The following is a 13,200-nucleotide window of genomic DNA, read 5'->3' on the forward strand; positions in this document are numbered from 1 at the left end:
GTTTCGCAAACCATGTGTGACATGTTCTCGTAACAGCTTGATTCGCTGAGGTCGTTCCCGGAAGCGATTGCGCGCCGAGCGGGGCAGGTGGTTTGTGGGTCCCCCGCCCGGGGTGCCGCGTTCGGATGGTGCAAACGACACGTTTTTGTGCTGGGCCTTGCCCTGTTGACATATGAACCGTTCTCAGAGAAGAAAGCGGCAAGGACAGAACGAATCGTTTCAAATTAACAGCCATCGCTCTACTTCGCGTCGCGCATGTCTTGTTCACAGAACAAACAAACACACAAGTCTGAAGTGCCCGCCAGTGCGTGCTTGACGCCACTTTAACGCACGGTATCTTGACGATAACGCGAACCTTTTTTTCCTTCTTCTTCTTCTCCTCCCTTCTTCCTGCCCCGCGCGCGCCTCGAGCATCGAAATTCATACCAACCTACAAGCAACCAAAACGAAAAACGAGACAACCGCGAGGCGATACGAAAGGCCAAAAAAAAACCCCCGACGGGCCTTCTTTCTGCGCGGCACTCCCCCCCTTTTACGAACAGTTCAACCGGCATCGACTTTGCTAGGATTTTTTTTTTAAAAAAAAAAGAAACCATGGACGTGATGTCGACGCTTTCGGACCTCATCACCTCACTCCTGCCGGCCGACACGGCGGCGCTGGTGCACCACCACGTGCTGCGCGCCGACGCGCCGCTGCAGGTGTACTTTGCGGCGGCGCGGGCCTCGGTGACGCGCAGCGCCGGGGCGGTGACGCCGTACGTGGCGCCGCTCGTGGAGCGGCTGCTCGCGTGGACGCACGACTCGGCGCTCGGGGGCCTGCTGGTGCCGCTGACGATTCTCGTGGCGGCCGTGGTGGTGATGAACTGGATCCGGCGGGTGCTGCTGTGGTGGACGCGCCTGGCGCTGCGCGCGGTGCTGTGGGCGACGCTGGCCGCGCTGGCCGCCTGGGTCTGGCAGCGCGGCCTGCAGGCCAGCGTCCGCGACGTCGTCGTCGTCGCCGGCAAGGTCGCCGGCTACGCCGCCGTCGTCAGGGAGATTTGGTGGAGGGAGTACAGGAGGTACGAGGACCAGCAGAACGCCGGCGGCAGGCGGGCGGCGACGGCGGCGGGCGGCGCCCATCGGTGAAGGGATTTGGGGAATAGGGATATGCGGTTTGGTGGCACGAGTTTCTATCTGGGAATGGTTTGGGAAGCGCTTGGGTGTGTCTGTGTATGTGTGTGCTGCTTCTCGGGGAAATAATGGCTGTTGAGCGGCGAATGGACGCCAATATTTTACGATGGATAATGCGTCTTGTATCTCTCTTTTATTGTTGATTACTGGACAGTCTTTTGGATTTTCTGCGCGGCACCTCGTCGTTTTCAAGGAATTTATGTACATGTGCGTATCGGTACGTTTTGACACAAAGTTTGGATTCTTTACATGTTCATGTTATGTTAGTCTATATACGGCTGCAAAGCCATCCATGGTATTCTAAATACAAAATCCAACTCCGACGCTATGCTAATGATGAATCACTTTTCTCTATGCGTGTGTACATGGCGCTGCGCTCCCGCACTACTCGTCTTTCTCGGCCTCGTCAGCTGAGGCATCCTCGTTGGGGTCCTTGGGGTCCTGGGCCTCGTGGAACTGGATGCAGTCGTCAATGTAGCTGAGAATGTCACCGACGCTGTCCTCGTCGGTGACGTCGAGCTTGAGGTAGTTGACCATGCTGAAGCTCTCGATGAGGCCGGCGACGGCGCGGTTCAGGCGGCGGAAGCTCGCGCCCTTCATGACCTGGGAGGGGTCGTCGGGCGCCTTGGACTCGTCGTCGCGGGCGTCGTCGTCGACGTCGCCGGGGAGGCGTCGGCGCTCGAGCGGGTCGTCGTCGAGCAGCGCGAGGTCGGGGGTCAAGAAGTTTTTGAGATTGCGCTTCTTGACCTGGTCCTTGATGAGGTCCATCTTGGAGAGGACGTTGATATGGGGCACCTCGAGCATGAGCATGGCGGACATGGCGCTGAGGGTGCCGGCGAAGAACTTGGCGCGGTCGACGACGAACGTGGCCTCGAGGAGGTAGACGGCGGCCATGCGGATGTCGAGGGCGCCGGGCTGGGAGAGGTAGCGCATGAGGGTGGGGAGGATGGGGATGTGGGTGTAGAGCTCAATCTGGCCGGGCATGTCAAAGATGATGAGGTAGTCTTCGGTGAGGGAGTCGAGGGCGTCGGTCAGCCAGTCGAGGTTCTCCATGAGGAACTCGAAGCAGTAGATGAGGCCGCCGTTGGGGCCGAGGCCGACCTCCTCCATGGCGTCGCGGAGCGAGATGAGCTCCTTGATGTCGAGGTCGGGCGTGTGCTCAAACGTCTCGGCGGCGGGGTCGAGGTTGACGTAAAAGGCGGAGCGCCGGTTGAGCTGGAGGTGGGTGATGAGGGCGGCACAAAAGGTGGACTGGGACACGGGTTAGCATTTTAGTCCGTCCTTCTAACGTCATAAGAGACGAATGGAATGCATGGGAAGACATGGCTGCAGGTACAGAGTCGGATGCGAGTCGAGGACACGGAGGGCGGAGAGGGAGAGTGGCTGTCGTACCTTGCCGGCGCCGGCTGGGCCCATCACCATGGTGCCGAATTTACTCATGGTGGCGATGGGAATGGAATGGGATTGTTCCGAGTCAACACTGTCAGACACGCGCGCGGCTTTGTTGGTTGGTTCGCGATAGCTGGGGAACTGGTGCAGTGTCAAAAGATTTTACGACGGCGGTCGGTACATAGTGGGGTCGCTGCCGGCGGGCGGGCTGGTGGGCCATTTGGAAGCTGACTTGGCGGGCTGGCTGGAAATGGAAAAAAAAATGGCAACAAAATCCGGTTGTGCTGATGCTGCAGAGAGGGTCAGCTTCAGTATCTTTCGTCACTTCTGCGGCGTAATGCAGCTTGCCGTCCATCTTTGCTCCGATCCCGCCGACAATCCGAGACCCAACTTGCCAACTACCCAGCCAACCCCCCTCCTTATTGCCCCTCCAGAAGATGAGCGTGAACTTGTCCATGTACATAGGTATCAGTAAGTGTACCTAGGCATGCGGCTTGGGGGCTGACCCGCACCACGTTGTCGCGGGCAGCTCTGGTACTGGCGACGGCATGCACTCATGGTTTCCAAATGTCACGCAACAGATGGCGGCACAAAGGGGTTGCCATCCTCGCCTACCTACCTGAATGTACATGCTTGCTTCCCCAGAGACGGGGCTCGAAAGGCAGCTCAACAAAGCTTGTCCCTTGCACAATTGGTTCTGCTGGGGGGGGGGGGCTGCTTGCTCTCGACAAGTTTTACTTGTCCTGCAGGCTGCAAGCTAACTAGGGGGTTCAGCGCGTCCCGCTTCCGATTGCGCAATATCGCCCGCAGCTGCGACATCCACCTTCGTGTTCGGGCCAGCTTGCCAGCGCGGCCGACCAAGCCAGTTTTGGGCTTTCTTGATGAGCGAGGTACAACCGAGCAGAAATTCAGAACCATTTTATGCCGTTATTACCTACCCACGTTGGTACTCTCTCTCCTGAAGTCTCGTAGCAGGCCGCTCGCTGATGAATAAGTACTCCTTGGTCCCTGGCTACAGGTACATAGGTACCTAGGTACTAGTCCCTTCAGCCTTTTACCAGGGTATCTTATGTCGCTCTGTGCCTGCGCTGCCCCTCCTCAACGCTAGCACGCTACTTTATGCTGCACGGAATTCATAGCCAGATGCATGTATTAGCGCAACAAAGACACTTCTTTCGACCCCTCCATGGGTCCCACTGGTACTTTGTGCCTGTGTGTTTTAAGCCGGCCGAGATTTTTTTTGGCTGCCGTGAGGTACCGACCACCTTTTTTCCTCTGGTGCAATTTCTCCCCTCCGCCTTTTCTTCTCCCTCTTCCCTCGCCGTTCTTTCCCATCCTCTTTTGATTCTCTTCCCTCTCATCCCAACCTTTCTCTACGAGGTTCGTACATGTCCCTGATAACATCGCTATCTCCTCGCGAAAACGATTGTGCTAACTAACCCTTCCCCGCATTAGTCTTCCGGTGCCGTCTTCTCCGACGCTTTTCTCACTAGAATCCTTTTTCTGCCCTCTTCCAAACTCCCCTCCTCCTTCCTTCTTTTATCCTCTCAAATCATTCACAATGCCTTCCACAAACGGTACCAACGGCGCCCACTACAACCAGGGTAACTTCCTGTTCACCGTATGTCGCGCAATGCGTTTCCCCGCGGCGCTACCCACCCCGTATCTTCAGCTTATGCAGTCTGGCTAATCTTGACTCCGCAGTCCGAGTCCGTCGGCGAGGGTCACCCCGACAAGATTGCCGATCAGATTTCCGATGCTGTCCTCGATGCCTGCTTGGCTGAGGATCCCCTCTCCAAGGTTGCTTGTGAGACTGCCACCAAGACCGGCATGGTCATGATATTTGGTGAAATTACCACCAAGGCCAAGATTGACTACCAGAAGGTTGTCCGTGATGCCGTCAAGGATATTGGCTACGACGACTCTTCTAAGGGCTTTGACTACAAGACCCTCAACTTGCTCGTCGCTATTGAGCAGCAGTCCCCTGATATCGCTCAGGGTCTCCACTACGACGAGGCCCTTGAGGCCCTTGGTGCTGGTGACCAGGGTATCATGTTTGGTTATGCTACGGATGAGACCCCCGAGCTCTTCCCCCTCACTCTCCAGCTCGCCCACAAGCTCAACGCTGCCATGTCCGCCGCTCGCCGTGACGGCACCCTCCCTTGGCTTCGCCCCGATACCAAGACTCAGGTTACCGTCGAGTACAAGCACGACAACGGTGCCGTTGTCCCTATCCGTGTCGACACTGTTGTCGTCTCTGCCCAGCACTCCGAGGACATCACCACTGAGCAGCTCCGCAAGGAGATCCTCGAGAAGATCATCAAGGCCACTATCCCCGCACAGTACCTTGATGAGAAGACCATTTACCACATCCAGCCCTCCGGCCTCTTCATCATTGGTGGTCCCCAGGGTGACGCCGGTTTGACTGGCCGCAAGATCATCGTCGACACCTACGGTGGCTGGGGTGCCCACGGCGGTGGTGCCTTCTCCGGCAAGGATTTCTCCAAGGTCGATCGCTCTGCCGCCTACGTCGCCCGCTGGATCGCCAAGTCCCTCGTCGCTGCTGGCCTCGCCCGCCGTGCTCTCGTCCAGCTCTCCTATGCCATTGGTGTTGCCGAGCCCCTCTCCATCTACGTCGACACCTACGGTACCTCCGAGAAGACCTCGGACCAGCTCGTCGAGATCATCCGCGCCAACTTTGACCTCCGTCCTGGTGTCATTGTGCGCGAGCTCAGCCTGGACCGCCCCATCTACCGCCAGACTGCCAAGAACGGCCACTTCGGTACCAACCAGAGCTTCACCTGGGAGCAGCCCAAGACCCTCAAGCTCTAAAGCATTTGCGGCAGAGCTTGACTGGGAAAGCATTCAACAACGCTTTCCTCTACTTGTTTCAAGATAGATGTGTTTCATGTTCTTTTCATGAGGCACAACATTTTCAGGCGGCGTACGGTTCTCAACGAAACCAATTTGGTACACAATATACCCCGCAGGGACGCGGGGCTTTTTTAGGCGGTTTTCAGCATACTGATTTTCTTTTGTCCCTTTGTTTTTTACATAACGAGAGGCCATGTTTTTGGCCATCATGATATACCAGGAACGATCCGTATTGCGTCTTTCAACAAAGGTCGGCAGCGGAGCGTTCGTGCATTTGGGAAAACATTACTGCGAAGATTTGCATTTGGGATACCCTTTCAGTAGGGGGGCGCTTAAGAGGCAGCGAGCGTTACGAACTTGGCGTTTACGGGAACACAAAAGAACTTCAACATCTTTTACTTTCCTGTTTCTCTGACCGATCATGTGCGGATCATTCAGCAGGGCGGGAGAGATGAGCAAATAATGTTTTTCGCAGATAGTTTTGGTCTATTGACCTTTGATATCTATGCGGAGGAAACCAATGAAAATAATTGGGAAGCAACAGGCGTTCTAGACTGATTGTGGTTGTAAAATTCTCTCAAAGTGTTGGACAGAGAAGCGGCATGGCACATGCTGTAAACCAAATCCAAGACCACCCGCCAGCCCCATCAAAATTCAGCTCAAGGGAGGGAAACAGGAAGGGAAAAAAGGGCTCATCGTCGATCCACTAAGCAACTGGAGGTCTGAGCCGTGCGCCGATGTAGCACATCATTCGCTAAGTAACCAAAGGAAACAGGAAGCTAACTAGACTACGACGAAAGAGACCAAAACGCAGATCCAAGGAGGCAGCTCGTCTTTGGTCTTTTCCGGCTTGCACTGCCCCTCCCGGCGAGCTGAAATATTGAGAAAAAAAGGTACGGCACAATGTCAACCCCACCCCAGCCAGCCGGGCTCGAAAAGCTCCCGACCAAGCCTCCTCGTTGGCACCCCGCTCACACAACCAGGACAAGCAGGCGGAGGACCCTTTTAAACTCTTCTTCACCGTCACCATCTCACCTTTAATCTCATCTGTCTTCTTCAATCCACAGTCCCAGTCGAGCAATTGAAACATTCCCTTACTTCTTATACCCCTGCTGCCCTCTACGTTTGGCTACCCCGCCCCCTCGTTCAATGACACTTGCTCGCTCAACTTTTTTTCGAACCAACAAAACCTCACAAAGTGTAGCGACCGCAAGGGAAAATATGCCTAACCTTTCGATTCGTAACCTCACCGTGCACCCGCTGGAGCTCGTCGCCGCGGAGCGCTTCACCGGGGAGCGCATCAAGACGGTGGGCATGCTGGCGAGCATCGGCGGCGCCGTGACCAACTTTCTCAACGCGACGGAGCACCCCTCGTCCGAGCTGCGCGTCAAGGCGGACCTGGCGGGCACCGAGCGCCGAGACGTGTCGTTTCGCGCCGAGGCTTTCCAGACGGTCGAGACGGACGTGGTCGTCGCCGAGGCGGGCAGCGTCGACGTGGTGCGGCTGACGTTTCAGACCGAGGGCCACCGCTACGAGACGGACGTGCCGAGCCCGTCGTCGCGGTCGGCCGTCATGAGCAAGCTCGACGACGGGCCGCACGACCTGACCGTCGTCTACGTCCCGAAGCACGCGTTTGTGGCCGTGTACTCGTCGGCGCGGCTGGACGCCTGGATGGGCGAGCTCAGGGACGAGTGGCCGCTGCCGTCGCTGTCGGTCCCCGGCACGCACAACTCGCCGACATGCTACACGGCGCTGCCGTCGGTGCGGTGCCAGGCGGTCGGCGTGCCGGAGCAGCTGCAAAACGGGGTGCGCTTCCTCGACATCCGCGTCTCGGCCACCAAGGACGACGACCGGCTCGCGCTCGTCCACAGCGTCTTCCCCATCTCGCTGACGGGCACCAAGTGGTTCGGCGACGTGCTCGAGGACGTCTACCGCTTCCTCGACGAGCACGGCAGCGAGACCGTCATGATCAGCCTCAAGCGCGAGGGCACGGGCAAGGCGTCCGACGGCGACCTCGGCCGCTACCTCAAGGACGGCTACGTCGCCAAGCGCCCGGACAAGTGGTACACGGAGCCGCGCGTGCCGACGCTCGGCGAGGTCCGCGGCAAGATTGTCCTCATGCGCCGCTTCGGCCTCGACGACGACCTGCGCGCCGAGTGGGACGGCCAGGGCTGGGGCCTCGACGCCTCGGCGTGGCCCGACAACTGCGAGGACGGCGAGGCCGGCAGCTGCGCCATCCGCGTCCAGGACTTTTACGAGGTCTCGGAGAGCGACAACATTGACAAAAAGGTCGGCTACAGCCACGGCCACCTCGAGCGCGCCGGCGAGCACCGCTTCCTCCTCCCCGGCATGGACGGCTACGACGAGGGCAGCCCCCGGCCTCCGTTTTACGTCAACTTCTTGAGCGCCAGCAACTTCTTCAACGCCACGTGCTGGCCGGAGCGCATCGCCGCAAAGGTCAACCCCCGCGTCGTCGAGTACCTCTGCACCAGCCATGGCGTCGAGGGCAAGGGGCCCAATAAGCTGAGCATCGGTTCCGCCGGCGCCGGCATCGTCGTGACCGACTGGGTCGGCGCCAACGGCGACTGGGACCTGATTCGCTGTATTGTCGGTATGAATGCACGCCTGCAACTCAACAACTAGAGGCTAGGAGACTAGACGCGCGCGGCCGTATCATGCAAAGATTTCACGCAATAGAGACAAGTCGATGAGCGGTCAAGTAGATGCAGAAATGTGTATTGAATCTTTTGTATGTTTTCTTATATAGCTTGTGTTCGCCTCGAAAGGTGTACGTGTCGTGTCGTAACACTTACTTACTACGAAAGCTGTTAGCATAGCCTCCACGACTGTAGATGTAAGAACGTTGAGGGTGAAATTTCTGGCAACAAGTCAGTACGCGATGCCACAAAGTTGGGGGTGGCGAGTAATTACCAGTCAGGAGGTGTGTATTATTTTCAAGTCGCACAGCTCCGAAAGGAGCGTGAGATCAACCAGTGTGAATACAAAAAAGAAACATCTCATCACAGAAACGGTGTAGTCGAAAAGCGGAAAGAATTCTTATTTACCTATTGTAGCAAGACAATTAGTTATCAATTACGCGCCAGGCATCAAGATCCCGCCAAGGGAATACATCTGAGAGTTGTGCTCAAATCAGGTGACGAATTCTCATCCAGAGATCCTACCAGCCCTACACCACAAGGTTTGTACGCCTTGCTTTTCTAGGGTATAGGGGCAGCAGGGCTCGATTATGTCCGCCCGTTCGTTCAAATCTTCTTCATAAAAGGCACGTGGTATGGGTGTGTAAGCGCGAAAGAGTATTTACCTAACGCCTCGAGAGTTAGCACAGTGCACAAAACTAGAAGCGTCAAAGTGTAATTGGTATAGGCAATCCGAGTCAGACAAGGCTGAAACTTAAAGCAACGTTATCCACATTATGTATTAAGCATGAGGAATCCCTGAGGTGTCGTTTTGATCATCATTCGGAGGGGGAAGGTAGGTGCATGAAGAGGAAAGATAGTAAACGAACCTTTTGATGTTGTACATGGAATGCGGTTTGGGGTCGTAAATCATCAAGTCATCTTCTGTAATCCAGTTAGAGCTGGTTCAACAATGTATTGGGAACAACAAATAGTGTGTGCAATAAATCTGCTCAGGGTTATTTAGATAGATTGCTTCTCACCATGGGTTGGTATGAATTGGATTGTTCATTTGTGATCATAATCATCATTGTGCAGTGGACATGACCAAAGGTCAAGGGAAATATGCTTCTTACCTCGAGATATTCCAAAGCCCATCTGTACCTCTTTCACTGAGCAGCGAGGGCTCTCGTAGTGCGCTCGAAGCTTTGAGGCGCTGATGGGCTTTGTCGTGATTAAGAAGAAAGCTGAAATGAAAGGAATTTTTTCTTGGAGATATATTGGTAGCTTTGTGGGTCTAGCCCTCTCTGGGACTAGCGTACTGATGAGGCATCCTGTGGCGGTGCAACCTGGCAATGGTCACTCCCGCAATCCGAGTGGCGAATAATGCCGGTTTGTGGCGCAGTATATATAGTCGGAGTAGCTGCATCCTCAGGTTACCAAGCTATCTCAGGTGACACACTACTCCTCATTCTGCACTCTGCTGGAGTAAATCAGCTTCTGCATACGCTTTTTTTCGCCCATCATGGCATACATGGCGGGGATATGGGGGCCAGCGGCCGTCCGTCTCCTCCGTGTCGCTGCCGCGAGAGCGACGGAAGCCGTGCGGGCCAATCTCGCCAACGCCGCGCGGCCGTTCTACGGCAAACCGCAATATATTCCCATCCGGTCCGGCCCTACCGGACGACAGCCCATTCATCCCGCCGCCTTCTTGAAACAGCAGCGACGGTGGATCTCGCGCGTCTCGGGCCAGCACGCCCAGGCGATTCGCCGATTCCTCAGTACCGCAGCCAACAGTGGTGCTCGCCAGCCGTTTCGCCGCTCGCAGCTACCTACGTCGGATACCTATCGCCGAGTCGCCCAGTTTTCCGGACGAGCCCCGTTTGCGAATGCCCTGCGGCCAAACTTGACGGGCGGTGCGATGCCGCGCTCCGCCGGTGGTTATGGCATCGGAGGCGGTGGAGCGAGGTACTTCTCCCACACGCCTGCGGCGCCCGCTCAGGTTGTGCAGAACGTCTCACAAGCCATGAGAGGTTTCTTCCTTTCCGGACAACGCCTCCGGTATGACGGCCTGGGCGCCAACGGTGAGCCCCAGTACCGTGCCGTTTCGGCTCTCGAGGACCAGGCCATGCGCAAGATGACCAACTTCCCCCGCTTCGCCTCGGGCGCTTTCATCGACTTCAAGCTCAGCCCTACGATCACTGCCATGAGCCCTCTTGCGGCCGCTCTCATTGAGGCCTCTGAGATCTCTGGCTTCAAGGGCGCCGCTCCCTGTGATGGCACTTCTCTCAACACCGAAGGATTCCTGGATGTGCTTTCCACTGACTTTGGCCGCGCGCTCAAAGATCTTACTGCCGTGTATGCTGATCTTCGTCGGTTATCCGTGCTCGGAGATTTGCCTATTTCGATGGAAAAGAGCAATGTGCTTCGGGTTCGGTTCCCAGGTATGGATGTGTACACATTGGAACGGCTCTGCGATGATATTGGTATCGAGCGGGGGGTGCTTGGCCAAGATCCGCAGTCCGAAAATATGCACCTGACGCTTCAAATTCCATTTGCACCCGAGTCGGCAAAGACGTTTACATCGCCTGGTGGCTCCACCAGGTCTGTCTGGGGACACGGCTCGGAATATGATGCTCTTAGCGATGACTCGTTGATTCAAGAGGCATTTGAGCTTGATGGAAATCCGTGGTTGTCAGACCCGGAAGAGTATGAAAGCCTTTCGCCGGCTAGTGGCTCGGCGGAGCACCATTCTCAAGCTCGGGAATTTGAGGGCCTTGAAGGCATACACAGGTTCTTGGAGGAATGCGAGCGGGCCAAGGGTCGGGTCAGCTAGCTATTCAGCTGTGTGTGAAATTTTGAGCGCAGCGGATGTACTCCGCACACTGTCATTCATTTGTACACCATAAGATTGATATCTCAGGGCCAAGTAATTGGCACTATTCCTTTGTTTGAATACCAAGTGCATTAAATACTATAGCTTGTTTGCTGAAGTGACTGTCGGGTATTGGCCACGTGGCGGGTGGCTCGTGGTTCCATCAATTGACTTGTTGTTGCTTCGAGGTTTGAGGAGGTCTGTACTTGTAGATAGATGCTGTAGAAATATCCCGAAGGAGAGAAGATTGCCGCAGCAGACACTGCAGTCTTGATTGTTCATGCTGTGTTTGGCAAGTAGATTGATGTTGAGGGGAGCTTCACCTGAGGTACAAACTGTGGCCCTGTAGCTTGTCAGACCCACTGAGATTCCAGTGGTTTTATCTGGAAACCTTTTAGTTGGGGATATGTTTGGACAGTCTCTTTATGCAACTCTTTGTTCTTCTTCTATCTTTATCACGAGGCGCCATTGCAATTGCTTAGTGGTGTAGTTACTGCACTAAGATGACTATTCGTTGTCAATGTTGCATCGACCGGAGTTTTCGCTAGCAGTAGACAACGAGCAACGGAGATTTGCCATTTGCGCAGCTTGGTGGCGCTAACTAGCTACAATGATGAGAGGTCGGTAATCCGAGTCGGCAAGCAACCAACTAATAATATCTACTGATTCTTCTTTCTCTAGTTAGGTGGTTTTGTTGTTAGAAATAGTATTGCAGTCTGTCTACTTCTCGGTGTAGCGGATTCTGGCCCTTCTCCAGCCATGCGCTGATACCTATACTTGCCCTTCTATCATTCCAACATGGCCGTGTCCTATTCTCAATCGAAAGGTATACTTCGGCAATTCAGCCATCTTGGCCTGATCGTGTGCTTGATCAGGCTAGCAAGCCCCGGATGGCTTGTATGCGGGGCGACTGACAGCCGCTGGAGCTCCGGTTGCACCTACTGAATAGAAGCTTGACCGGCGTCCGAAGCAACCTCGGCAGAGCCCCATCTATAAGCCCGCAAAAGCGAGAGCAACTCCTCAATCATCCCGTCTCCAACTCTCTCCTCTTCTTCATTGCCCGCATTGCCAGCATTGCGCAGCAAGAGACCTTTTCCGCTTCCATTCTCCCAACAAACATACACATAGAAACGAGCCATCATGTCTGGTCCCGGTGTCGGTTTCGAATATCCCCGCCAGAAGGTGTCCTGGCTGAAGCGCGACCTGCTCCTGTTTGCCAACTCGATTGGCGCAAAGGCCGACGAGCTTCACCTGCTTTATGTAGGAATTGGCGACCGTGGAACTCCTCGGAGCGTGCGCTGACAGTGTTTCTAGGAGCTGCACCCCGACTTTGCCGCATTCCCCACGTATCCCATCATTCTCTGTAAGCGCGCCTCACCAGTCCTCGTTCGCCACGTTCACCAGCACCGAAATTAATCGCCTGAGCCTCTTTAGCTTTCAAGGGCGCCACACAAGAAGTCATCGACTTTTACGCCAGCAGCAAGGCCGTCAAGATCCCCGGCATCCCCGAGTTTGACTACCGCCGCGTCGTCGACGGCCAGCGCAAGATGGAGTTTATCAAGCCGCTGCCCACCACGTCGGCCGGCCGCAACTTTGAGACCCGGACCAAGGTCGTCGGCGTCTACGACAAGGGCAAGCCCGGCACCGTCCTCGATGTCGAGACGGAGCTGGTCGACGCCGACAGCAACGAGGTCTACAGCCGCATCCATACGAGCTCCTTCTTCATCGGCCAGGGCAACTGGGACGGCCCCAAGGGTCCCGCGACCATCAGCTACCCGCCGCCCAAGGACAAGCAGCCTGACGCCGTCCTCCCCCACCAGACCACGACCGAGTCGGCCCTCCTCTACCGCCTGAACGGCGACTACAACCCCCTCCACGCCACCCCCGAGCCCGGCAAGAAGATGGGTTTTGGCGGCGCCATCATGCACGGCCTGTACTCGTGGAACTCGACCTGCCTCGAGATTGTCCGCTCCCTCGCCGGCAGTAACCCCGCCAACATCAAGGAGTATCAGGCTCGTTTCGCCAGCCCCGTCAAGCCCGGCGACAAGCTGGTCACCCAAGTCTGGAAGACGGGTGAGAAGAAGGGTGACTTTGAAGAGATTCGATTCGTGACCTCGGTTGAGGGTGGCAAGGTTTGCCTCAGCAACGGCCGCGCCCTGGTTAAGACTGTTGGCGCCCCTAAGGGTAAGCTTTGAGCGCCTAAACGAGTGGCGGACAGCGCGCCGGATTTTGTATAAGAGAAAACATAGCCGACGA

The 13,200-nt window shown here is 56.0% G+C and overlaps 7 protein-coding genes across 7 annotated transcripts; 5 read left to right on the top strand and 2 right to left on the bottom strand.

Annotated features, from left to right (window-relative positions):
• Nucleotides 1-594: 594 nt before the first annotated feature.
• Nucleotides 595-1,125, top strand: CCM_02306 (uncharacterized protein; the record flags this gene model as incomplete). The annotated part of the gene is made up of 1 exon (XM_006667458.1): nucleotides 595-1,125. The coding sequence occupies one exon, from the start codon at nucleotides 595-597 to the stop codon at nucleotides 1,123-1,125; it is 531 nt and encodes a 176-aa protein (XP_006667521.1).
• A 429-nt stretch (nucleotides 1,126-1,554) lies between these two features.
• On the bottom strand, nucleotides 1,555-2,610 carry CCM_02307 (ATP binding protein, putative; the record flags this gene model as incomplete). The annotated part of the gene is made up of 2 exons (XM_006667459.1): nucleotides 1,555-2,421; nucleotides 2,563-2,610. 2 exons carry the CDS (start codon nucleotides 2,608-2,610, stop codon nucleotides 1,555-1,557), a joined length of 915 nt encoding a protein of 304 aa, XP_006667522.1.
• Nucleotides 2,611-4,120: 1,510 nt separating this feature from the next.
• Nucleotides 4,121-5,391, top strand: CCM_02308 (S-adenosylmethionine synthetase; the record flags this gene model as incomplete). The annotated part of the gene is made up of 2 exons (XM_006667460.1): nucleotides 4,121-4,180; nucleotides 4,264-5,391. The coding sequence occupies 2 exons, from the start codon at nucleotides 4,121-4,123 to the stop codon at nucleotides 5,389-5,391; spliced, it is 1,188 nt and encodes a 395-aa protein (XP_006667523.1).
• A 1,263-nt stretch (nucleotides 5,392-6,654) lies between these two features.
• CCM_02309 (phosphatidylinositol phospholipase C) lies at nucleotides 6,655-8,655 on the top strand (the record flags this gene model as incomplete). Its single annotated transcript, XM_006667461.1, has 3 exons — nucleotides 6,655-8,044; nucleotides 8,201-8,219; nucleotides 8,286-8,655. The coding sequence occupies 3 exons, from the start codon at nucleotides 6,655-6,657 to the stop codon at nucleotides 8,653-8,655; spliced, it is 1,779 nt and encodes a 592-aa protein (XP_006667524.1).
• A 216-nt stretch (nucleotides 8,656-8,871) lies between these two features.
• Nucleotides 8,872-9,141, bottom strand: CCM_02310 (uncharacterized protein; the record flags this gene model as incomplete). The annotated part of the gene is made up of 2 exons (XM_006667462.1): nucleotides 8,872-9,031; nucleotides 9,113-9,141. 2 exons carry the CDS (start codon nucleotides 9,139-9,141, stop codon nucleotides 8,872-8,874), a joined length of 189 nt encoding a protein of 62 aa, XP_006667525.1.
• A 453-nt stretch (nucleotides 9,142-9,594) lies between these two features.
• CCM_02311 (uncharacterized protein) lies at nucleotides 9,595-10,905 on the top strand (the record flags this gene model as incomplete). The annotated part of the gene is made up of 1 exon (XM_006667463.1): nucleotides 9,595-10,905. One exon carries the CDS (start codon nucleotides 9,595-9,597, stop codon nucleotides 10,903-10,905), a length of 1,311 nt encoding a protein of 436 aa, XP_006667526.1.
• Nucleotides 10,906-12,084: 1,179 nt separating this feature from the next.
• On the top strand, nucleotides 12,085-13,139 carry CCM_02312 (peroxisomal dehydratase; the record flags this gene model as incomplete). The annotated part of the gene is made up of 3 exons (XM_006667464.1): nucleotides 12,085-12,204; nucleotides 12,259-12,307; nucleotides 12,379-13,139. 3 exons carry the CDS (start codon nucleotides 12,085-12,087, stop codon nucleotides 13,137-13,139), a joined length of 930 nt encoding a protein of 309 aa, XP_006667527.1.
• Between the last annotated feature and the right edge of the window lie 61 nt (nucleotides 13,140-13,200).

This window comes from Cordyceps militaris, assembly GCF_000225605.1.
Source record: "Cordyceps militaris CM01 unplaced genomic scaffold CCM_S00002, whole genome shotgun sequence".
NCBI classification, from domain to species: domain Eukaryota; kingdom Fungi; phylum Ascomycota; class Sordariomycetes; order Hypocreales; family Cordycipitaceae; genus Cordyceps; species Cordyceps militaris.